The sequence below is a fragment of the Anopheles maculipalpis genome, chromosome X (genome assembly GCF_943734695.1).
Source record: "Anopheles maculipalpis chromosome X, idAnoMacuDA_375_x, whole genome shotgun sequence".
Taxonomy (NCBI): Eukaryota; Metazoa; Arthropoda; class Insecta; order Diptera; family Culicidae; genus Anopheles; species Anopheles maculipalpis.
In genome coordinates, this window is record NC_064870.1 from 17,166,001 (window position 1) to 17,191,333 (window position 25,333).

Below are 25,333 nucleotides of genomic sequence, written 5' to 3' on the forward strand. Positions count from 1 at the left end.
TTATATAGAGAACTTTAAGCAATAGTTTTAACTAATCCATTATTGTATCTCATAATAGCAATAGTTTTCCATAATATTTAAGACACAGTAGTAGTAGTAGTAGTAGTAGTGGTAGTAATAGTAGTAGCAGTAGTAGTAGTAGTAGTAGTAGTAGTAGCAGTAGTTTATTCGAGTGGAAATCAATGTGTAAAATAAACAAATAGTACATTATTTTAACGTGTTCGTTCTCGTCTTTCCTCTTTATTGTTGAGTTATTTTTGATCTTGTCGATATTGAACATTAAATTTACCGATCTGGCGTTTGAAAATGTTTCGTGGGGAAAAAAATGTTTGCAATTGTTTATGTTTATTCCACATGAATAAACAAATTATAATTATATAAATCTATGCTTAATCTAGTTTATATCCTAGTTTCTCCGTATTTATCGTGGGTTTCACGTGGGTTTTGGGGAAGGTACGGTGTGGGAAATATGAGAGTAAAAGGAGGATGGGGAAAATTGGTTGTTTAGCCAGTTATTGTGTTGGAGTTCATGGGGTTTCTATTGTTATAATTAGTTGTTAATTTCATAATGTAATGTTCGATGGTATTTATGTTACACCTTCTGTGTGCTGACTATGTCCTGTACCATGGAGGAACATTTAGATATTTGTTCTGACTAAATTGAAGCTTAATTTTCTGTGTGTTTAGCGCACATTATCCGAACAAGGTAGACGTATCTATGATGATTGGTCTGATTAAAGCAGTATAGAGCAATAATTTGTTCGTAAAACTAAGCTGTGATCTTCTGTTTAGAAAGGAGAACAGTGCACGAAAGATTTTTTCACATTTTATAATTGTGTTTTCTGTATGATGTCTAAACGTTAATCTTTAGTCAAGTAATAAGCCAAGATACTTGACATTTTCCTTCCATTGTATAGGTGTGTTTTCTATATGAGGTTGTGTGGTTGAAATTTTATTTGCTCTCGTGAAACGGGTAAAAAATAATGCTTCCAATTTATCTCTATTTGCTTTAAGCTTCCATTTGAGACAGTACTTTGAATAACTGTTAAGTGCATTATTAAGAGTTTTAATTATAGTCTTAGCTTTTTTACCATTGGCACTTATTGCTACATCGTCAGCATATTGGTTACAATCCTTCATTTTCGGTATGTCAGAGATGTAAATATTAAACAAAAGAGGAAAGAGTACACTTCCTTGCGGTACACCTGCTCCAGGCGTGTATGTTTCTGATGTGCTATTTGAAATGTGGACTGATTTTTTTCTGTAGGTGATGATAATGTGAATTAAATAATGACGAAACTTTAATTTTATTAGTGTAAAGATCAAAGCTTTATGCCAGATGGTATTAAACGCTCTAATAATAATAATTTAATAATAGTAAAGCGGGATGGATCACCTTCTGTGGTCCTGCGTGGAGGATCATCTTGCGATTCGCCAGAGACAACGGTCTTGTCCCGTGATTCTACATCCCTAGTATCCTTTCACTCCTTATTCGTATTCAACCATTCCTTTTTAAATGATGTGTTGTCTATGTCTTAAGTGTATTTCTTGTAGTGCCACGGGTGATCCGATGACTGGGCAACTGCACTCGAGGGCGATTCCAACGCTGCCGTAAAAGGGAGGCAGGTGTTGTTCAAAGTGCAATGTTCTCTACTCCAGGCAAAGAATAAGGAGAAAATGCCTTAATCAATATGATTGTAAAATTTATTCAACACAAGCGGTGTTGACAATACGGCACTGGACCGTCATAATCAATTGTAAATAAATAAATAAATAATACTAAAGCGTTGGATTTTTTTTATGTTTCTATTGGAAATAATATCCTTTTTCAGTCGATCTAATTGGTGTGTTGTAGATAGTCCTGGTTGAAATCCAAATTGACAGTTTGGAATGATATTGTATCTGTCGGTGTGGGATCTTAACTTTGTTGCAATAATCTTTTCGAAAAGTCTTCCAAGACAACTGAGAAGGCTGATAGGTCTGTAATTAGCCGCTTAAATATTATCTTTCCCTGGTTTTGGGATTGCAACTACTTTCGAATTTTTCCATTTGGTCGGAAAGCATCCTAGCTGTAAGCAACTGTTGAAAATTACGTTTAAATATATTATAAGATTTTTTTACTGCTTAATTATTTATTTTATCTATCCCAGTGGATTTTTTGGATTTTAGATTTTTTATAATTTTTAAAACATCTTTTGGTCTAATAAGTTATCTTGGGATAAAGTCTGTGATAGTTTGATTATTGAAAAAAGGTCGTATTTACTTCGTTAACTTGGTTACTGAAATTGTTGATGGTAGTGTTAAGTGCGTTTTGGAAATGCGATTTCAGAGACTCACATTTTTCGACGGGTGTCAGCAATATTTTACCATCCTCTTTTAACGCTGGAATGGTTTTAAGTTGGATTTATTAAAGAAACACCTGCAATAGTTTTGTATTAGATTATACCACTTTTAACACAGTAGAGAGGCGAATGTAGTCTCTAAGACTGAAAGCCTCTATAAATAAACGAATAAAAAAATAAAGTGGATGTTCTGGGTGATCACTCATCCGGGAAACCAGGAATTTCTAAACAAAATCTGGAAAATTTTATTTTTGTATTATACCGGTTTTTGGTCACTATGTACCATTTGCAAAGCATTTTCAATCACCATGTTTTTTTTTTTTTTGATAGCTCAACATGTTTTACCGAGCCCACTTTTTTATTTTTTATTTTTTGTAAATATAAAGTACTAGGTGAGTAGTGAAGACTAACAATCCAACTACGTGGTATGGTCACTACGTCCCCCCGTAGTGACTATCCAACTACGCGCCATTCGATGGTGAAGGTTAGTAATCCATTCAATCTATTCGATGACCTAGAAGGTCGTCGATAAAGCCAAGAAGAAGAAGAAGAAGAAGAAGATTATGAACCCTTTCTATTCATTTGATTTATTAATCAGTTCAATTTCATTGGTATAACATCTTAAATCGAAGTCAGAATTTGAATTTCCGGATACTGTTAAAAACATTTTTTTAAAATATTGAAACAAGTTCTGCATGCTTTAATTTTTAATCAGCAAATTCAGTATCTTAATAAACAAACAGCATTATTTTTACTCAAGCAGTGACTTTACAAGTCAAGATTCTTTATTGGAGCTTTTGCGAATTCCTCTTGTCTAGGTCTAGGATCGTATCGTAACCTCCAGCCTAACGTTTCGTCATCCTTTGCCTTCCGGTGATGCTGCGGTGACATTCCCAGGAAGTCTTTATCCGATCTCGAGTGTGTTCTTTCGCTTTTGGGCCACGCTCGATCATTAGATGTGGCTAAGTCGTTCGTCCCAGATTAAACAGGTGAAATACGAGTGTCCTGTTTGCACTGCGCGCTCATACGACCATTCAACCGTTGATGGCTTGATGTGGTCCAACGTCTGTTCCGTACAAAACTTCCGTACATGTATGTACATGTTTCACCCGTTAGCCTTCGTATCGGCATAACGTATATATTTTAAAGGATTTTCATCTTCAACAGGTAAATTCTGATTTCGATCTGATCATGATTTGAGTGCCCACCCTGGATGTCAGTACGGCAGAAGGTGGTGTATCAGACTATGATATAAAAGTATGAGAATTCACAGAATTATAACTCACGTGCGTGGACACAGCTATATACAGGGTGAGACTAAAAAACTTCAACATATAATAACTTCATTTTTTATATTTAATTTTATATCATGAAAACAAAAAATGTCGGAATTAACATCAAATTTCATAATCAATTCAGATTTGTTCGAATTGGCCACCTTTGGCACGAATAAGGCCATTTAGACGGTTGATGAAGCCATTGCATGCTGCTCGAAAGCGTCTCTGCGATGTATTGGTCCATTCTCGGCGGAGCACTTGCTCGTGGTGATCGAGACTTCGGTATTTTTTAGCGTCAACCTTACTTTCCAAAATACCTGGTAAATCTGGTGATTTTGGTGGCCATTAGGCGGTGGAAATGAAGCGAACAAACTCATTTCGTAACCATTCTTGGGTGGAGCGTGCTGAGTCCTGTTGGAATGTACAAGGTCTGTGATCAACATGTTTGCGTGCCCAGGACTTCACGGCTCCCTCCAAAATATTTTAACGATAGATTTGCGCATTTATTTGGACCCCACTGTTGATGAATACGAGCGACGAGCGACCATCGGCGGTTATGGCGGCCCACACCATCATCATGGCCGGCTTTTAAGTTCTAGAGTCCAAACAAAGTTGCAAATTGTCTGATGACCTCTTTGGCAAGCCAACACGATCATTTTGTTTTTTCACAAACTGCGGGATAACGAATCGGAAAAAAACAAATTCGGCAGTTTACCACATTCGGACAAGCGACACAATTATTGGGGTCTCACATACTTTTTTGTGCATCGGTCAGATCTTAATTTTTCTTCTCATTATATGAATAATTAATCATCTGATGAATCCAAAAATAAAATGCTTTGGTTCGCTTATAAACAGTAAAGTGAGCTGACACTGGCAGAAATTTTACAGCTGTCAGACGAGCGGTTCAGAAATAACAGCAGCCGGAGCTTGGCTGCAGTTTCTCTTCTCATCCTTCTATTCTGAAAAAAATTGACGTTTAACTTGAGAGGGAAATCAAAGACACAGCTACTGATAAAATAAATTTAACAATTCACCAATTCCTTTGACGCACGCAGTTTGAGCTCAAATGTTGCTTTGTTCTGTGGACACTTCTTCTTCTTGGCTTAACGACCTCTAAGGTCATGCCGGCCATCGAAATGGCTTTCTAGACTGCCGATACCACGTAGTGTGGTAAGTCAGTCCTCACTACGGGGGGACGGTCCGGATGGGATTTGAACCCCGGCCCTGCCTTTTGAAGACCGGCGCCGCTGTCGCATACACCACCGAGCCGCCCCAACACATTAATAGTTTTGAGGACACAGTAGTCCTTATTTATTCGATGTTATACCTGATTGCGGTATTGATCTGCTGCAGAAGTATTCGATGTTGTTGTTTGTTGTTTTTGCTTATAGAGACTTTGCGTCTTTCGACTGCATTCGTCTCTCTCTGTGACTGGAAGGAAAAGAAAACTGGGTTACCAAAAAATTTAACGAAGGAAAAAAAATAATAATAATAAAAATAAAAATAATAAAAAAGAAAAGAAAAAATTAAATCTGTTTGTAAAGGTCGGTTTCTTTGAGGAACTTTAGGAGATTGGTTTGGGATGTGGGATTATCGGATAGGGCAAAATCTATGTTATGTGAAATGTTGTACTTTGTGCGTGAGGCTGTGTAGCCATAGCAGTCTGTTAATATATGCGTAACTGTGATTGTTACTCCACAGTAGCAACAGAGTGGAGGGTCAGATTTGTCTATTCTATATCTGTGGGTTAAATTTGTGTGGCCTATACGTAGACGCGAGAGGACTCTTTGATCTTGGTTAGATTGTACGTCTTCCCAAGGTTCCGTGCATGGTTTGACCTGCCTCAAGAAGCTGTGGCTTTGCAGATGCCAGCACTTGTTCCAGACGTTTCTTGTTGTCGCTTTTGCCCAATTTATCAAATCCTGCTTAGAAATTTCTGTGTTGCAACAGTTAGGTTCCTCACGAGCTCTGTTAGCTAACTGGTCAGCAAACTCTTTCCCCTTGATTCCAACGTGACCCGGCACCCAGCAGAAAGTGATATTTGAAAGGATTTTCAGATCCTCAACTCTCTGAACGTGTGGGCTGCGCGATCTTCCGCTTTCTAGCGCTTTCAGCACGTTAAGACTGTCTGAAAAAATGACGTTAGGTTTCGAAGGATTTAAGTCTTCTTCCGCTGCTATGAGAATAGCAATCGCTTCGGCGGAGAAGATTGAGGTGTTGATGGGGAGTTTTATGGAACATTGGCATGTGGTTGAATAGATACCACAGCCAGCACTGTCTTGTTTAACTGAACCGTCAGTGAATATTTGGTGGTAAATCTTATACTTATTGTTGATCATCTCATTGTAATATAGATGGATTATTGCTTTGTTGGTTTGGTTGCGGCATTTGTATTGTAAGTCCAGGTCTATTTTGGGTGGTTGAGAGAGCCATGAGCGAATTCCATATCTAGTTTGTTTCATTATTTCCGGAATTTTTTGGTCGGTTATTTGGTTGTAATCAAGTTTGATTCTGTCAATAAGGGACTCACACTTAAGGTCTTTTTCTAGCATTCTTCCGGCTATAGCTATGAGTTTCGTGGATATGATAAATTTCAATGGTAGTTGCCCACTTTCACAGAGAAGTGATTCAATTGGGCTGGTAATGAAGGCACCTGTAGCGCATCTGAGAGAAGTATTCGATACCGTTCATAGTCGTGCGCCGTCGTCTATCAATCCTGTATGTACTAGTCGAAGTACAGAAGGGGGTTTCGGAGCGTAGCGCAGATCCGGAAAGGGTTCTTTCTTGATTGTCTTAGTTATTTTTTTTGTAAGCAATTGTGAGCAATGTTCCTGTGCTCTAGCTCCAATGTACCATAAAACAATTCGTGAATATTTGTTTTATCATCTCGTTACCCAAAAAAAAAATGTCACCAACCAACTAAGACCCCACCCCTTCTCTCCTCTTCTATTCAATCATGCTCCACTATCAGCCCAAAGGGTTGGGATTGAAGATTAGAAGGAAATTATGAACAGACCTAGTCGAACCGTTCCACTCTATTACGACGTCTATCATTCATTACGATCCCAGCAGCCATTCGTAAGGCCGCGGACAACAAGAGATTTCAGGATCAAAATTTCAGGTACTCATGAGTGGGTGAGAAAATTTCCCTTTTTGAAATCGCCTTTTGAGAGCCTGGCGCATTCACAATCTACCTACACGAGGCAACGGAGAAAAAGCTGAAATCCCAAAATTGATGCTTTTTACAGTTCCACATCGATTTCAAACAGTTTGAATTTGCCGTGGCCCTGGGCCTATACTGTTTTTTTAGGTCACAGATCAAATGTGATTGATAGTTCTATCAAAAGCGCTGTTTGTTTTGAACCATGAGACACTTGCTCTATGATGACACTTGCTAACAGGAATAGTGTAACCCAGCATCGCGTGTTGCTAGCTATAGGCATCTGAGAACAACGCTACCAAATGTAACATAATTTTGGATATGATTTAGATGGAATATGCAAAATTTGAATTTTAAAAAAATGTTAATTCCCTAGAAACCAGGTTTCTTTTCTTTTTTTAAGCAAAGATCTCGACCGGCCTCAAAGCGGTGTAAGGAAGAGCAAAATAAGATATTTATTGAAGTCAAATCCATTAATTTTAAATTTACTGATAAATAAGTGATAAGAGAAACTACAGCATGCAGAATATTAGGCATTTCTGACGTACATGTATCTGATAATTTTTAATTCCCAAATATCTGAAAGTGAACCTCGTCTAGGGTCCGGTGTCCAAGGAGATAGAGATGATGATTTTCACACAGTAAAACCAGAAATCTAATAGCGTCTGGACTGACTATCCGGCTACAGTTGGTAGAACCATATAAGAAGAAAAACATAAGAATTAGTAGTTCCGAGCAGAACCGAGTTCTTTTTTTCCACGTGGTTTTCAATTTCTTGAAATAAAACTGAATTATTAAGATTATTATTTCGAACAGAAACCGCTAAACGTGACACCATTATTTTTAAGCAGCAAATTCATGGCATACCGTAAGGTAACTCACGCATTTCTCGCCTTCAATGAACACTTGCATCATCGAACCTAGCAAACCGCTGCGTCATGCGGCGTAAAGTTCATTCGTCAGCTGTAGCAGGGAAACCGCGAGCGTCTCTCACCTTGACCGAGTTTGTCGGTCCACCTAGGGGAAAGGGAAGTTAAGGCGTGGAGAGAGCCTTATGGTCATCCTACATGATCCCAGTTTGTGCACACCCGGTTCACTCCGGACCGCGTGCTGAATCATCATCACTCATCGATACCGGGAAAGTATCATGACGTGTTCAACGGTGTTCGAAGTTTTGCCATCCAGCTAGTGTTTAGACGCCACAGTTGATTCGCGTAGCTGACCACCCCTTCTCCACCGTGGTGTGGCCCATTCTCCATCCGTGAAGCGATATATCGCTTCATCGAACACACATACGGCGTCAGAGGTGATAAGCCTGTGGCTGCGTCTTGCTAAATCATGCCCATTTCCGCCTTAGTCATGCTGGTCGGGAAGGTGACTGGTTGCAATACATATATTGCATTATAGGATGCAAGGCTGGAATTGCTCTTAATTTAGTTACCTCACATGAAAACACTGACACAGTTTAAACCTATTGCTTGGGTATTAAATGGTGAGTTTTTACAACGCTAAAACTTAAAAAGAAACCTAACCAATGGTATACAAATCATCCAATAATAACTCATTAAACCAAGCAATAAAACGTGACTATCCTATTGAAAAAATTTCTGCACATCCATCAACTAAGTCTCTACTAAGGAAAACTTGTATAGAAAAAAATCCTCTTAAGTGGTTATTAAGGTAATGTTGTCAATAGCTTGACCACATCCTTAGAGTTGTGGAGTGTTGCAAAACCTTTTTGGATTCTAGATAAAGATATTATCCGTCCGATTAGATATTATTATCCGATTCTAGATATTATTACGTGATGCAATCCAGTGTGATGATTCACTGCTAGTCTTGCAAATTTTGCTAGTGATTCATAGGTGGCAGTGAAATATGTCGAAACTATTGCAATAACTTATGGTTACGGCATCAGAATAATGACTTTATGGTACGTCACCTCGAAGACGTTATCTATTGATTTTTTTTTAAATAACACATTTGCTAAAGAATAGGAATACAGCCTGTCCGTAATTACGAAATAATAAAAAATATATAAACAAGGGTTTATCTGAGAAATACATGTTCGTAGCAAACAAGAATTATCATATACGATTCGCTATTACTTCATGCTTTTCTAACTCACATGAAAGTACAAGAATATCCATGTGTTAAACCACGTACAGAATTTCGGTAGCCGTTAGAAACCTTCAAACAGTCCTTCCGAAAAGCAGCAAAATGGCTCACGCAAGAAGACGAGATGCTGTTTGCGCGATTTTTGTGTCAAAATAACATCAACAAGCACGTGGTGCCGTCCCTTGCGTCCGGTTTCGGAACGTCACAAGACGAAGGAGATATCGCAACATGATGACGAAACCGTGACACACTGAATGATCAGCTGTTTTACCACACCGAAACAGTCCATCTTCTACGGTAGCAATTGCCTAGGTGACGGTTTGAATGCATTTGCGGTTGATCGGTTGATTGTGGCGTTTGAATCTTCCAGCCCGCCTTTACTACTTCCGACTGACCGTTCCGATGAGTAATCGGGGTTTCGTGGAACAAACTCATTCTTAAACTACGGACTGTAAGAAACGGTGAATAATCAAAGCGAATGATGGAATTTCCGCCCCCAATGTTATGGACACGCACACACACGCTATGCACATTATTCTGTGCAATGACGCAATCCAGCTCCCTGTTACAAGCCATTCCTTTTCTCTTCTCTTGCATAGTGTAATATTTACGTTAGTTTTGTTTTATTGTGCTGAAAATAATTGCACAATGTCGATGGGTGTGTGGTTTCGATTTATCAGATCAACCGATTTTGAGAGACACTTTTTTAAAAATTACCAAATATTTTACCCCGTAGTGAGGGCTAGCTATCCAGTTATTGTTGGTATCAATATTGTTTAGTAAGTGTTCAGATGGCCGGCATGACCTAGCAAGTCGTTAAATTAAGAAGAAAGTGCAAACATTTCATAATACCCACTAACAGTTGCATCTTACCAGATTGCTCCATATAATGTCCGCTCTGGCCTCGGGACATCTCATCTCATCTAATTTGATTGTGGCTAAGAAACTGAACGCGATAGCTGCCCATACTTGCATGCGGAACTTGAACGAACACGTTTTGCACGACGCCGGTTAACGCTGGACAAAAGCTTTCACGTGCGAGCGCGTGAGTTTGACGTTTTGTTCCACCGAACCTACCAATTGCGCAATGTTGAATGTGGATGGCGTGGCGTGGTGGATGATGCTCCAAAGACTGACGGGTGCACTAAACCACAAACAGTGATTTATCTCTCTGTCGACAAGACTTCTGGTAATTCACTTGTTTCGACAGACTAGATAAACCATTGCTGGCAGTGGTATTGACAGTTGGAGATCACGCTGCTTACACACGTTAGGCACTGGTACTCTACACTTGCATTTCCGTTTGATTGCCGATCACTTTACATGCACTCCACGCGGTATCACACTGCACTACACTGTAGTTCACTGCACTGGTCATCAGCATTGCAACTGTTAACGTTCGCTTTTGCACTGGTCCAGTTTGTTCGCCGTAGCAGATGATCCCGCAGCTCGTGGTGAAATAAATGCAATAGCTAGGCGAAGCCGCGCTTTTATCAACAACACTTCGTAGCGCGTTTATTAGGCACTCACGTACCGCCCGAGCACCCCAGATGATTCATGCGTTTTCCCCTTCATAATATGTGCGGTTGAATCGTGCCCTGAGTTCTCACGCGTCTCTGATTCATCTGCTTCGATTAACCCTGTCGTGCCTCGTTCTTTTTTGTACCACAAATTATTTAAAAAAATCCTTACATAGAGCAAGTTTATCCCCAAGGACTAATCATGGGAAAGTTCCATTTTTTCTCGGAACGGAACGGACCCAATTTCTTTGCGGAAAGAAACGGAACGAACCTGATAGGTTCTTTGAACCTACTTAAACGAAACATGAAAAGTGCCCCAGAGCATATTTTGTGCAGTTGATTTTAAGTCTATTTTACACAGTTATTCCATGGATCATGGACAGTAGTTTTCCTATAGCGTGCCGCTAGTTCCTCGAAAATTAAATTTTCAGCGAATATTTTTAAAAAAATACAATAAACACTAACACATGCTTTGCACGATGTGTCAGTACCCGTAGTGAGGACTGATTATTCAACTACGTGGTAACGGCAGTCTAGAAAGCCATTTCTATGGCCGGCATGCCCTTAGAGGTCGTTAAGCCAAAAAGAAGATGCTTTGCGCGTTACTTTCGTGTCCGGACGGGATCCAATATTCGGTTCTGTCGTGAGTACATCGGTGCTGCCATCGTTAGAGGCACCAGCCCCTTTATAAAACTCTGTTTTATAATATTTAATAACAAAATGGCTTGTACAAGCCAATATGCGCAGTTAAATCGTTGCGTGTAAACGAAGTTTGAGCATGCAAATAAGTTTGCCTTGAGCAAAATCTGTTTCGGACAGATATTAGGCTTCCGTGAAAATTGACAAGTTTAAGTATTGTATTTTGTTTTTTATTATGTTAGGATTAATTACGAGCGCAATAAAACCAGTTAACTTTGCACAAACCTGTGGGCGCATACAAGTTTGTGCAAACGGGACCGATGGAATCGAACCAAACATTGAAATAACTAGACACGGTACCAAAATTCTCTACAAATCGGCCAATTTGTTTCGTTGTTCCCCCAAGGGTTAGTGTCGCGTTTCCCTCTCGCAGATGCGTGTGTTAGCCGTTTTTCCTGCGTTTGGCTACAGCCATTCCGATGTCACTTTCCATGCGAAGAACCGTACCGCTCTACGGCCGGTTCTCTTCGACACCCGTGCATGAACAGGCTGCACAGAGGGAACCCATGCTACGGACGTCGTTACATGTCGTTTGGGCACGTTTCCTGCACGTAGACCATCGCGAACTGTGGGAACTACGGCATTTGTATCGTTCCCTTCTTTTTTTTTTTTTGTTTTGTACTTTTAACTCTCGGCCTGACTGTCTGCAAGAATGCTTTAGGAGATTTGGTTTCGGACAAAAAAATGGCACTGGGACACTATAGCATATCCCTGCAGCGACGATCGTTTTGCTTTCGCTCGTCTCTTTGGGACTGTTTGACCATTTCTAGCCGACAAAAATGATCGCCATTTCCGGGCGCGTGGAGATGTTGTGTTTATTACTGAGTTACGTTTAGGATGGACGTTCCTGTTTGGACATCAAATCTGGCATGGACTTTGCTTATATTGATCGCATTATGGATTGATTCATTTTAAAGTTTCGGTTTGCTATGAACCTTTGATTTGGTTTTATAGAACTTTTAAACACCGTCGGATACCCGTTACATTTTACGACAAAACTTACTAACCACAATATTTATAATATACAGATAAAGTAATGTGTTGAGGAATGAATCCCAGAGGTTACATATTTGTCACTTTCTATATGCATATGTGGAATGTCTGTGTACATGGGGAAACCCATTTTCCAGCAAGCTGGTTTTATGAAGCGATTCAAAGCGATTTGCACAGCACGAATGCTCTGTGTTCTGTGCAAGGTTGTTTTGTTGTTTTTTTTCACATGCACTGTTGCATTACTCATCAATACGGTCGGGTGAATGAGATGCTTTTTTATATTTGTTTTATTGCACTGTTATGGCAAAGATGTGATTTTCATAAAAGAACGGCTAGACCGAATATCGTTACTAAAGATTTGCTTGCTTTTTAGGTATTTTTTTTAATAGCCCCCAATTTAATTTACTTAAATTTTCACAATAATGCCTTTCTACCAAAAAAAAATACTGAACGTATAGAAACTCCCCTGACCAGAGCCTTAAACGGCCGGATTAAGTTTATTGTGCATATCGTAAATGCGTACTGCTAGTAATCACTTTAAACCATGAAGTACAGTATCGTCTGCAGCGTCATGTAGGCAGTTGGCACCATGCCACCCACGAATGCGAGAAAACGTGCCGGCTGTGGAATAACAACGACGGCATACACCAGCGTGTGTAAAATCCGGGAGACCGCTACCGCTCGGAACAGGTTGATTGCCAGAAAGGGTACAGGATTGGTTAACTGGTACAGGAAACCGATGACAAAGAAGGGCAGAATGTTCTCCAGATCATTTAGATGTGCCCTAAAACACGGTAGTAAAGAATGGTTGAGTAGTGGTATGATGGATTGAGCCAAAACATAAATAAATAAAACAAAATAACTACTTACCTACGCACACGCTCCACATCTGCATCGTCCAGCTTAGGCTTTAACTTCTTGCTGACCGCACTGGCATCCTCAGGATTCGCAAAGGCCTGCCGAGAAGGGTTAGAAAATAAAAGAGTTAGTCTGGCTCAAATTTGAATACAAAGATTGCACTGCCTCTCCGCCCTCGGTGTAGTTCCTGTTCCATCCCGTACCATCTTCCGCACACGGGTCAGTGATGTTAGCGGTGACATGAGTAACATTTTCATCACCAGCACCGACGACCAGAAGAGGTACGATTGCAAAACTGTCTCGTTAATCGTGTCGAATACGCTCGCCATTGTGGAAAAAATAGTACAACTGATATAGCAAACTACAACAAAACAGGGAATAGTTCAACTACGACAACAACGACGAGCTCTTATTTAGGACTGACGCTGTTGAACGGTACACAAAAACTAGTTTTACTCCCGAAAAAACTAAAACACCTGCTTCGTCTGCTTTCCCTTTCCAGTGCGTGTGTGCTCTCCTTGTCCGGTGCGTTGTGGTATGGTGGCGTAAAGATTCGGGGCCGTTCCGCAACGTGGAGGAGAAAGTTTTCGTCTATTAGCTTTATTTTTTCACCACGAGCTAGGCAGGTCTATACGTTTCTAGTCGATGTTTTGTCTGTTTTCACCTCAAAACTTTGACCATAGCCCGAGATCAAAGGTGTCGGTTAGTGCCGGGCAGATTTCAGATGTCTGTACATATATCTTACCAACCTCCAATGAAGCCCACTACCACTACTTAATCTCTTCTGCATTTTAGCTGTATACACTAACTTAAGAGGTCCTGTTATAACTTGTTTCGCCTGACTTTACTCGCACACTGGATAGTCAGTTTTGCGTATAAATCGACGATTCAGACAGGAGTCGATTCCAGGTTCTATCGTGTGAAGATCGGTGCCGCTATCATCACTATCGCCTCTACCATTAGTCCAACCTACAGTTTAAATGTTGACTGTCTAATAATCGTCTGCTTTAGTTTCTTGCGTTAGGGTCTGATGGCAGAGGCGATAGCGGCGCAGGTATTAACACGGCAGAAGAGAAGATCGAATCCCGTCAATACTGTTCCCCCGTAGTGTGGGGACTGGCTATCCAACTACGTTACGAGCTATCAGCAAGTCATTAGATGACCGGTATGACGTAGAAGTCGTTAAGCCATGGCAAAAGCAAAACATTACCTTTTACCAATAGTTTTACTGTGCTTTTTCATGCATCTCTATCTCTCATTTCACTGACCAACAAGTCAATTGACTTAACCCTGACCATGTACAAAGTTGTTCAGTACAAGGTCGCGCGTTGTTATATGTTTGCATGTTTTGGTAGGCTTGAGGCTGACACGTCGTGGTCTGCAAGCAGTAGAACACATACACACACAATCAACAGCTATGAACAATAGTAAACAATTATTTACTTCAACAACAACAGAATTACACAACATGCCACTGTAGCTCATTGGAGCTCAAAATTATCTATGGGAATATCATTAGCTTACTGTTAACGCTCTTTATATTACAACATTTAACAGCATTTGCGGCTATGACCACTCATTCAAAACAATCTGTATGAACAAAAAAAATAAGCATGAGTACGCATAAAATGCATAAAATACTTATGTAACGCTAATACTCTTGTTTCCTGATATTTGTCAGGTCCACAGTTCCTAAGGCTCTACACAGCTTGCTGCTATACGTAACGGTTTGGTGCTTATCTGCTATCGGTATAGGTAAGTGATGTTTTTGTTTTCGTTTAGCGATAAAAGTATTTTATCGCTTTGTGGGAAAGGTTTAAAACAGAACATTGAACCCTAGTAGAAACACGTTAAACGATTATTGGTGATAGATACGGTTTTCATATTACATGATTTCATTTATGCGACACAATCGTTTTGCGTAGATGAATAAAGATAACTGGGAAGATTGTTTTTAAAACAGGGTTTGGGTTTTTTAAGACCTCATTTATGCATCGAAACTGTGATTCTTGTTCGAGTTTACATTGCTCTCAGTTGCTCGCTTTGATTGAAGAATATACTGTGGGCTAAATTGTCCAAAAACGCACCTTGTTCTTAAACCTCTGCAAAGCCGTCAACGGGGCCATTAGCAAAATCTTGGCTACCAACACTGCTGACCAAAACACGTACGCCTTGTACACGTCTGGATTGATGGCGTCGAATGGGCTGGCCATATTGGATTTTAGCTGTAGTTACACTTCAAAACTATACACAACACCACACTCAGATTGACGTACAAGACTGATCAGTTTGCGGACGCCACACACAATGCGGTATTCACCAACCGTACACTAGCCCTTGCCGAATATTACTGATTGCTTCAACACATTTGCAGCATCATCATTACCGTCAACCCCACCTATGCTGCCCCCACCCCCGAGCTGCGTGTGTAGTCCGTCACATATCTCCACGTTAATCCACAGGCCCAAGCAAAAAATCATACGATCAAAGAGGGTTTCATATTCTTCGCTGGTACGCCGCTCGGTGTAGGAAACGCTGATACACCGCTCATGACCTTCCGATAACTGCCGAAGTCGAGAGGCTACTAATAGAAGCGAGTTTTGCAGTCGGTTTCGTATAAATAACATATTGCTGGCCGTATTGCTTATCGAATAGTACTAATAGACATGATCGATAGTATGATCGCTTTCTAAATGCTATGGTTGTGAATTATGATTGGATAAAAGTTACAATTACATTACCTGGGAATGTGTTCCTCCTATACTTGTTTTATGAAATTGACATTGATTTATTTTTGGTACGAAAAAGTAAAACCGTTATAATTGAATTAAAAAAAATGAGAATTTGAAGTCTCTCGTTTTAAAACCATTGCTGTTTTTGGGATTTGTTTTTAAAGTAGTCTTGGTGAATCGCTTTGACAAGATGAAGAACCCAGAATGCTGGACTTCGTTACTGGCACAATTCACCAATTTACCAAATAACCTACATTTAGCCAAGAACGCAAAAGGAACACTCTTAGCTATTCCGAGCGGAAACTGGTTTCAGTTAAATGTTATTTTAACCTCAATATTATGAATAGCGAATTTGTCAGAAAATTAAGGTATAAATAAAGCGAAATAGTTTTGGGACCGGCAGAATTGAACGGACCACCAAGACTAGGATTACTCTATCTAAAACCCATTCGTCTTCTTATTTCAAGAGCTTCGATAGTCCTCTTACCCAATGTAAGGCCTCGATGTCTCCACCATTCCAGTAAGGGAAATCTGTTTCCAGATTTCTATGATCGCCTGGACAATCAAAAGGGCGGTGCCGATTCGAGTGTTTCCACCTTGATTATTGGTGACGCCAGGAAAACTGACCTTCCTCAATCGAGCATTGCGGCCGCATGCCGATGCCGAAAGTTAACGTGCGCGCAATCATATTACAATATTTTTGAAACGATTTGCAATCAATTTGAAACATTAATGGTTTTAAACAGATGCTCACGTATGGACTCGAGTAAAATTTATACTCAGCTCAGTATCGCCACATTTGAGTACGACACGTTTGTACACTAAGTAGGTGAACTCGTGTATAGCTTAGTTCACACATAAGTTTAGAAACGCAACGTTTTTTTTAATTTATTGTACAAGGAAACATAAGATTCTGATGTTTGCTGAACAACCTAAAAAAGTAAACTATTTTTAAATTTACATTTTTTTTTTTTCATTTGCCCGTTGAATGCAACCTTTAGAGCGAATTTTACTACATCTTTTATTATAATTATCAAAATCAATTTGAACGACAGTTACTATTGTAAAGAACTATAATTGTAAATTATTCGAAACGATTTTAAAATCGTATATGACAATATAAAACGGATTAAACGTTATAAGATGCAATGAGCTCATTTGGAATCCCAAGCTAACCCAAGCTAACACGCTAATATAGTCTAGCTAGTTAGATTGAGCATTACACACACATGCCTCAAACAATTTCTCATTACAGTCACGAGGGTACAACGAGCAATACGGCGAAGCCGTCCTTCAAGAAAAAAAATTATGAAAAGAGTGTATAATGAGTATCCAAAGGCCAGACAGTTGGGTCTTCTCTTCAAAACTGAAACTAGAGAGAAAGAGAGCCATCGACGACTAGAAGGAGGAAACTTTGCAGACCGTCTTCTATAATTCAATCATGGCATACGTTGATACGCAAGGCTTCCGACTTCCGTGACATCATCAGATGCTTGAAGTCTCTGTTTGTTTTCCTAGTCCGCTCTGGATCACTGGAATATGCCTAAGTATTTTGTTGCAACATCTTTGTATGAATGAAACACCCGCATTTTAAGGAGCAACTTGTGCTCAATAGCAGATGCAACAGCGGGTGTTTTTCTGTCGCACTGTGAGGTTTCATGCTACATTTTGAATGTTTCCCACATCCTTAGGAAATGGTTATCCATCCGGTGTTCAGCTGCTTTTCTTCACAGCTTTTCTTTACCCCATCGTTTCGAGTTGCGCTGAAAAGCCATTGACGTTTTCGCTGGTTCCGCTGAAGTTCTTACTATATTCGGAAGTAGGCACATGGATTTCAGTACTGGACTAGATGAATTCCTAAAAGCGAAAGACACACGAACCACTGTTAATCACTCTTCGTCTCTTTACTCGAGATCTTTATCCCAATCGTTAGCTGAGAGTCCTCCCATGACTTCTGATTGATTTCTGATCTGAAAAGATAAGATTTACAGTAATTATTGTTGAAAAATACGGACAGAAATATCTGTACGAATTACTTTCACAATTTTTCACTTTGCAATGAAGCTGGCTGCCTTTGATCAAAATCACCAAATAAACAAACTGAAAACGACTAAGTCCCAGAAGAGCGAGAGCGAAGAAAAGCAATAGAATGTTAGAAAAGGATGACTGTGAAACAACCAACGACGAGAGCAACGACATTCAAGCTTGTGGAGTCGAGGGGGTTGAAGAAGCATAGAAACGCATAGAACCGGGTGGAAATCGTGCAATAATGCCAGTTGGGTTGTAGCGGATTCAGCGGACTTTCACTCGCTTTGCCATACGCAATGCATTTGGCACTTCTGGCTAAGCATTGACTTCGTATCCGTATCCGTATCCTTCGTATCCTACACTGTAACTTGCTGGGCTTGGAGTCCTTAAAATTTCGCCACGAACATGCTTAAGTTTACCTTATTTACCTACATCCCTTCTCCTAAATGCCATTGATGCTCTTTCCTTACTCTCACCCATTAATCTGTATGTATCAACGCACCGTCTTTGTCCTCGTTCTCCCCTTGCGATTGCATCAAGGAGATCTTCTGTTGGTGCGAATGATCCGATTTTGAAAACAATAAGTTGTTTTATTTCTTAATCCGATCTGTCTTCTTCAGTTGCCTATCTTCCTTCTGCGCTAGTCTTCCTCTCTGTTTAGCTCCTCTCCCTCAGCTGGCTCTTTTTAGAGGTAAGTTAGAATTATTACATTGTGTACTAATTCTAACTTAGCCTTAAGGCCTCGTACAACGAGAAGGCCCAGGGCTACGGGAAATTTGAAATGGTTGAATTCCATGTTGAACTGTAAAAAAATCTGATTCAGCTTGCACTCAGCCATCTTGACAAAATTGCCCTTATAACCACTACTAAGGGTTTTTTCAATAAAAAAAATTGCCTTAGTAGTGCCTTAGTGGGCGGTTTCACAAATATATTGTCTATAAAGAAATTGCCTCATGAAGGTAGCTTGTGTATGAGCCAGGTTCTCAAAACGCGACTTCAAAGCAAGAAAATTTTACAAACACTCATGAGAACCTGAACATTTTATTTTGAAATCTCTCGTGGCCCGCGGCCTAAAATCGCAAGTTTCTGCAGATCGCAGATTTTTTTTTTTGCAGTTTCGCATCAATTTCAACTGCTTCAAATTTCCCGTGGCCCATGGCCGTTAGGTAGAATATTCAACATCAATGGGGTTTGAACCCCGGTCCCACCATTCGAAGACCGGCGCCGTTATTGCCTGCACCACCGGGACGTCCATATTGCATTTAACGAACTTGAAAACTGTGAAACGGTCAAAAATCCTGTAATGATTCTAATGATTTCCCTTCTATATCTAGATTTGTATACATCAACTGTCGTTTTGAAAGGGATGACTTAAGCGTTTTCCAAGCGTTTCGCTCAGCTGTTCCGTCAAACGCTACCGTTGCTTGGAATGACGTTTGGTAATGTAAACATAAACTTTACATTTGTTGTGTTTACAACATGGACCCGCTTGTGCGTTACAACATGTGCCGATTTTGTCTTTGCCAACAGCAAGACAAACTTTTCCCTTTTTCATTTCTGATCGGTAATACACTTACGGTAGAAGTTGTCCAAAAGTTGACCGGTGTACAGGTAGGTCACCTATTCTCTTTTGCTACCTCTCTATTGCTTGTGTGTTTGCCTTACGTTTACGTTCGTCTTTGTAGCATCTAGATGATGAAACTTCCCAGTACGTAGTGTGTGATGATTGCGACGAAACACTCAATAAATTTGTAACTTTTCGAAATGCATGCTTGAAGAATGATATAACCTTTTGGAGAATCTGTAACGAACTTGGCGAAGGTACAACCGGCATCGCTAGCCACGAAGACGTTTGTGACGAAGAAACCGAAGTGCAAGTGGACTACACCGTATACGATAGTACCGAAAGTGAAATTGAAACAAGCGAAGATATAAGTGGTGAACTTCCGCAAGACAAACGAAGAAAGCGGAAAAAAGTCGAAGATAATAAGAAGCTTTGCGATGTGTGTGGCATCTTCGTATTTGAATTTAATGCACATAATCGCGTGCACACAAAGGAAACTCCATACACCTGTTCCTACTGTGGCAAAAGTATGCGACACAATTCAAATTTGCTACGCCATATAGATGCTGTACACCTGAAGCGAATTATAAAGCGTTGCGATAAGTGTGACAAAGGTTTTACTAGCTATTTTTCGTACGGCTCACATATGGTACGTATTAATGAAGAGATGCCCAGTTAATCAAATACATTCATCAGTTTTATGTGCATTTTTCTTTACAGCGATCCCATCACTCGACCGAAAAACAATACGAATGTAAAACGTGCAACAAAAAATTTAGTCACAACAGCAGCTTGTGGCTACACAACAGACGCTTTCACAGTGACGAAAGGAAACACAAGTGCACCGTCTGTGGTCTAACGTGGAAGACAAGGTAATATCGTAGTGTGGAACTGATCCGAAGGCAAATTTTACATCCAATACTACTATTTGTTCATAGGGAATCGCTACAAACCCACGAACGGTCACATTCGGCAGAGCAACCGTATGCCTGTAAGCATTGCTCGAAACGCTTTAAAACTCGAAGCGGATGGAAATCGCATGAATTGACACACACCGGAATTATCTTTCGTTGCCAATACTGTGACAAAACTTACCGGTACAAAACCCTCATCAATGCACATATTCGTAACGCTCACCCGAATGAGATATCCAGCAGCTAGTGAAGTAAGAGGAATGTCGGTTTACATGCGTATGTTAAGGTTGTTCATAAGAAGCCAAAAAGGGCTGTGAAAGTAGCTAGGTAAAACATTAAAGATTGTTACACGTGATTCGTACACATGATCGGCAATGCTTACTGCATTTCCTCGAAAGAACGATTTATTCTTCGATGTTGTGTGAGGTAGACAATCGCTTGGGTTATCCTTTTTTTGTTTCTACACACACTGGGATGAATGTACACTGTAATAACACAATAAATGCTAAAGCATCGCAAAACGGAAACGATGCATTTATTATTTAAAGGAAGAATAAAGCGGTTACGACTGCCATGTAAGCAGTTGCGCCGTATGCGATAAACCACGAAAGGCCACGGGCCGGCTGGGGAATAACGACCACCGCGTAGACGATCGTGTGCAGAATACGGGAGATAGCTACCGCACGGAACAGGTTGATTGCAATGAACGGTTCCGGGTTGGTCAGCATGTACAGCAGACCAATAGCGAAGAACGGTAGAATATTCTCCAGATCATTACGATGGGCCCGGCGCACACGCTCTACGTCCGGATCGTCGAACCTCGGTGCAATACCCTTCTTGTTGGGCTGAATATCCTCCGGGTTGGCGAACACCTGATAAAGAAGGAAAGTGAAGGAAGTAAAAATATGTGAAATTTTTGTTTATTGATATACGCTTATTATTATTATTATTTATTTTGTCTGCCTTGTGCCTGCACAAATGTAGCTTAGTAACTAATAAATCTAAACTAATCGCTAAAATAAGAACATAATGTTTATATGGGAACGGATGGAGGTTTAAGATGCGCCGTGAACCGATAGGATGCAACTAACCACAGCACGGAGCAGATGATCTTTGCGACCAATCGCAGAGCGTCTATTAGGGATATTTAGATGAAGACTACAGCTCAGAGAACGAGAAGGGACATAGAAATCGGTTGAGGATAAGTGAGTGTGAACCCTAGCAGAGAGGATCCAGACGTCTGAACAGTATTCCAGCAATGACCTGATCAACGAAAAGAATAGAGCAGTCTAACACAGAGAGTCGGCGAAATTGCGGGCCACAGGCTTTAGAAGGAGAAACTTTTTCCAAGCACTGCCAAAAACAGATATCGATATAGTGCAAAAAGATTCTTCCTGAAAATAAACTATTTCCGTTCCGTTCCGGAAAAAAATGAACTTTCCCATCACTAATGCTCATGATAGTTTTGTTTTTTCAAGGTCAGCCAGCATTTAATGATGATGACGTCTTCAACATATATGTGCAAGTCATGCTGAATAGTAATTTGTAAACATATTTACGCATGCTAAGCGTATGGTGTTTTAGTATTGGTTCCATCCGCTTGATACGGTATGAACTTGAAAGTCATTCCCAAGTTATTTTTTCTTCTCTCTCTCTCTCTCTCTCTCTCTCTCTCTCTCTCTCTCTCTCTCATTGCAATGCTCCCCTATGATGGTTTTTAATCTTCGGTGCATGATAAGTCGAAGAATAGATAAGAGGTGAAAATCTGGCAAATCGAACACATTTTGGGTTTTGTAACATGACTTTTTACTTGGTTTATGACCTCAGAAATTAATTTTGGGCGTTTTTCAGACTGTTCAAGCTGGTCGGAATTTAAGCCAACCTGTATAAACAATAAAAGATGTTATCTTTCTGGCTAGATAAAGGATTCTAAAGCTTCTCAGTAAGAATGTCACTATTTACAGACCAAGTACATAAAAAATATAAAACCTTTGACTACTCAATGAAAGTCGCACATCGTGTACATTGAGAACTGTATCAAACACGCACACAGACGCACCTATCGTTGTAAACTAATAACCGGCGTGCTTGGTATGCTAGCACAAAAACATGCATTGCGTAACTAGGGTGTTGATGGTGTGGACCGGGTGGCAACAAGCAGTTTGTTCCTTACCTTCTTCCTAAATCGTTGACGGCCGGTCAGTACGGACATGGCGAGCATCTTCACCACCAGCACAGCCACCCAAAAGATGTAGGTGCGAAACACCTCATCGTTGATGTTTTGCAACAGAGTCGTCATGTTGATCGTTGGACTAGTTTAATTGCTGAAGGTAATCCTCCAGGATCGAAATGTTACTGTAACGAACGAAAAGAAAGCCAGGGGTTGTAGAAGGTACTGCATGATTTATGCGAGCAAACAAGCTGCATCGACGTTATGCTGCCTACTCTTACCTGCGTGCAATTGCAAATGAGAATGTTGCCGGCCGGACCGCTCGTTGAAAGTGTGCGCTGCCGTGGGGATGTGGATGCGTGTTATTTAGTTCGCTGCTCACGACTACACTGCCATCGTGCCGGAACACGCACACTTTATTGAACGCTGACCGGCGAACGTCGTAACGTAATAAAAAGTAAATTTTGTTTATCATTTTACGTCATAACGGCGTTGTATTTTTCTTGTGTGGCGCTGCTGTCGACTGAATAAATACTCATTTTATATATCTTTGAAAATAAACGAAACGATTTGTAAATTTTTTAAAATTAAATATAAATCGGTTGCTCTTACATGGTTACAAGAACGTTTTATTTATTCCACGCTTTTTTACGCTGTCTCCTGTAGTCCTTTTGTAATAACTTTTTTACATATCAATACGGCCAGGTCGTTCTGTCAGGATACAAAAAAGAAAAACTATTTATATAAAAATAAAATCATATGCCGGCTAAATGTTCATTTGATATTAAGTTACGACAAGGAATTGTCTCGAGTTCTAGTTTTTTTATAAAATATTATTTATTTATTTATTTATTTATTTATTTTTATTTATTTATAATTAATTAATTATGATGGTCGAGTGCCGTATTGTCAATACCGCTTGTGTTGAATAGATTTTCACAGATTTATAAGGCTTTTCCTCCTTATTCTTTGCCTTATCCCGGGCATGCTCGGTTTTTATAAAATATTATTTTTTGGAAATAAGTTATTCGAATAAATATAAATTTGGGAAACGGAACGGTACTCATGAAACTCCTGTCACCGTTGTATGGGGTTTGGAAATTGCCGAATGTGCTATGTGCAGATAGTTACTTATGAGTTTCCATCGATTGCGGAAACCGGTTGCCACAGTTGCACAAAGACGAGTGTGCTAGGCGGACGTGAACACTAAGATGATAGCAAATCTTCGTAACGAGACCTAAAATATATCGGTAAAAAAAATCAGGATTTAAATAGAAAGATGAAGTTTTTTTTCTTCTAGGCCTGCTTAGGTTTGGGAGGTAGGATCAGGTTGAGAATCCGCTTCCAGGAATCTTGGTCCAGGTTTGTAGTCAGTCCTCCATCCACGGCTGGACCCGATCTCCGACTGGTTTAACTCCACCTGATTTAGACAACGAGCTCGGCGTGCTTTTCTACGCCTCGTACCGGTCGGTCCGCTGACGAACACCTTTTTGGTGTGACATGAGTCTGGCGTCCTCATCACGTGCCCCTGCCAACGTATCCTTCCGGCTTTGACTACCGTCAGAATATCAGCACCGAAAAACATCTTAGCTAGGCTCGTGGTTTCTTCTCGGCGGCGAGTACTTTGCCATCCATCATCATCAGTGTAGCTCAGAACTAGTATCCGTAGAGGACTTACCCGTACGTATCCAGTGTGCAATATATTGTGCATTTCGTGTGCTTCTACTTGGCTTAACGACATCTTGGGTCACACGCCGGCCAATGAATGGTTTACTAGACTTGCCAAGTCAATAGCACGTAGTTGAATAGTCAATCCTCCACCCCAATTTCGTGTGCTGTTGGTGCCATTTTAAATCACGAGAAATAGATATTGAAAACATCAAATCCAAAACTTGCGGCCTTCTCCTTAGCCTATATCCTCTCATCAAGCGAAGATTCCACCTTACAATAGAGAGTAAACTAAACCTGTACAAACAGGTTATACTCCCTGCAATCCAATATGGATCCAACATCTGGTCTTGCTTCAGCAGGAGTATGCATTTATACAGAGATTAAACCCCAAATTCCATAAAATGATCCTCAACCACCCACTTTTTGACTTCTAGGACTGTGTATCGTGGTTTTATCGGCCACGTGTTTCAGTCGGGTGTACGCCTCGCACACTGCCATCGACCATCCGCGAAACCAAAAAAAATGGATGGATCCGGTAGAAAGCATCGGATGTCGAGGCCCGCACTTCGCATGACACCTTCCAGAGCAATCACGTCCCGTCGTCGAAAACATCACGTCCCCTCCCCTCAGTCCCCGGTGAGATTCGAACGATCCCGACAGAATTTTTCTGTCCCGGCATTTTCTGCTTCTGCACCATTCTTATTTCTGTCGAAGTAGCACTTTCACCGGTATACGAAAATGATCGACAAACATTCTCTCCACGATGAACTGTCTATCTCTCGTTGCATACTGTAACATACCTTGAGACGATGATGCGCGATATTGAAACGTGCAAATCTTATTGACGAGTTAAGACGGTTAAGATGTCAGTAATTTAGCTGTTTAACATGTATGTTACACATCTGTAGATCGCCTCTCGCTCGTCCGACAGGATAGCTCTAACGATCACGGGAGTAGAACCACCTTCGCTGCAGCATTCTTTCTTCTCGGATAGTGCTCGCCTGCACTCATCATAAAATAATTCCGTCCGCTGATTACGTATCAGGCGCTAACTGTTCCTTTCGTCGTGGTGCTGATGGCATGCTCCATCAAACGTTAGTCGAGATGTCTTTGAAGGACATCGCCTCGGTAGTGGTGTCCTCCGACAGCGCTTCCCTAACCGCGATTGCGAAGTTATTCGTCACATCAGCTTGTGTCAGTCGAGGTGTGTTGAGTCTTGTGATACGCTGATATCACTGATTTTTACTTCGCACAGTTTTTGGCGTAACTTAACCATAGTCAGGA

At 40.5% G+C, this 25,333-nt stretch overlaps 3 protein-coding genes across 5 annotated transcripts in view; 1 reads left to right on the top strand and 2 right to left on the bottom strand.

Annotated features, from left to right (window-relative positions):
- The first annotated feature begins 9,404 nt into the window (after positions 1 to 9,404).
- Positions 9,405 to 20,455, top strand: LOC126564089 (zinc finger protein 32-like). The gene is made up of 5 exons (XM_050221021.1): positions 9,405 to 9,431; positions 19,231 to 19,341; positions 19,416 to 19,943; positions 20,015 to 20,166; positions 20,233 to 20,455. The coding sequence occupies exons 1-5, from the start codon at positions 9,405 to 9,407 to the stop codon at positions 20,453 to 20,455; spliced, it is 1,041 nt and encodes a 346-aa protein (XP_050076978.1).
- LOC126561199 (microsomal glutathione S-transferase 1-like) lies at positions 12,610 to 15,214 on the bottom strand. Of its 2 annotated transcripts, none has more exons than XM_050217149.1 (3): positions 15,058 to 15,214; positions 12,983 to 13,068; positions 12,610 to 12,896 (listed from the first exon to the last, which is right to left on the bottom strand). In XM_050217149.1, exons 1-3 carry the CDS (start codon positions 15,181 to 15,183, stop codon positions 12,650 to 12,652), a joined length of 459 nt encoding a protein of 152 aa, XP_050073106.1. In that variant the 5' UTR covers positions 15,184 to 15,214; the 3' UTR covers positions 12,610 to 12,649. The 2 variants fall into 2 exon arrangements, with proteins under 2 accessions (XP_050073106.1, XP_050073113.1); XM_050217156.1 differs by lacking the exon at positions 15,058 to 15,214 and adding an exon at positions 13,174 to 13,317.
- Positions 20,456 to 20,750: 295 nt separating the features above from the next.
- LOC126561228 (microsomal glutathione S-transferase 1-like) overlaps positions 20,751 to 25,333 on the bottom strand; it is a 160,934-nt gene continuing 156,351 nt past the window's right edge. For both annotated transcript variants that reach the window (XM_050217187.1, XM_050217179.1), the window contains exons 2-3: positions 22,382 to 22,544; positions 20,751 to 21,080 (exon numbers count right to left, since the gene is read on the bottom strand). In XM_050217187.1, coding sequence (XP_050073144.1) covers positions 20,751 to 21,080; positions 22,382 to 22,507 — 456 coding nt within the window. In that variant the 5' untranslated portion in view covers positions 22,508 to 22,544. The remainder of the gene's footprint in view (positions 21,081 to 22,381; positions 22,545 to 25,333) is intronic.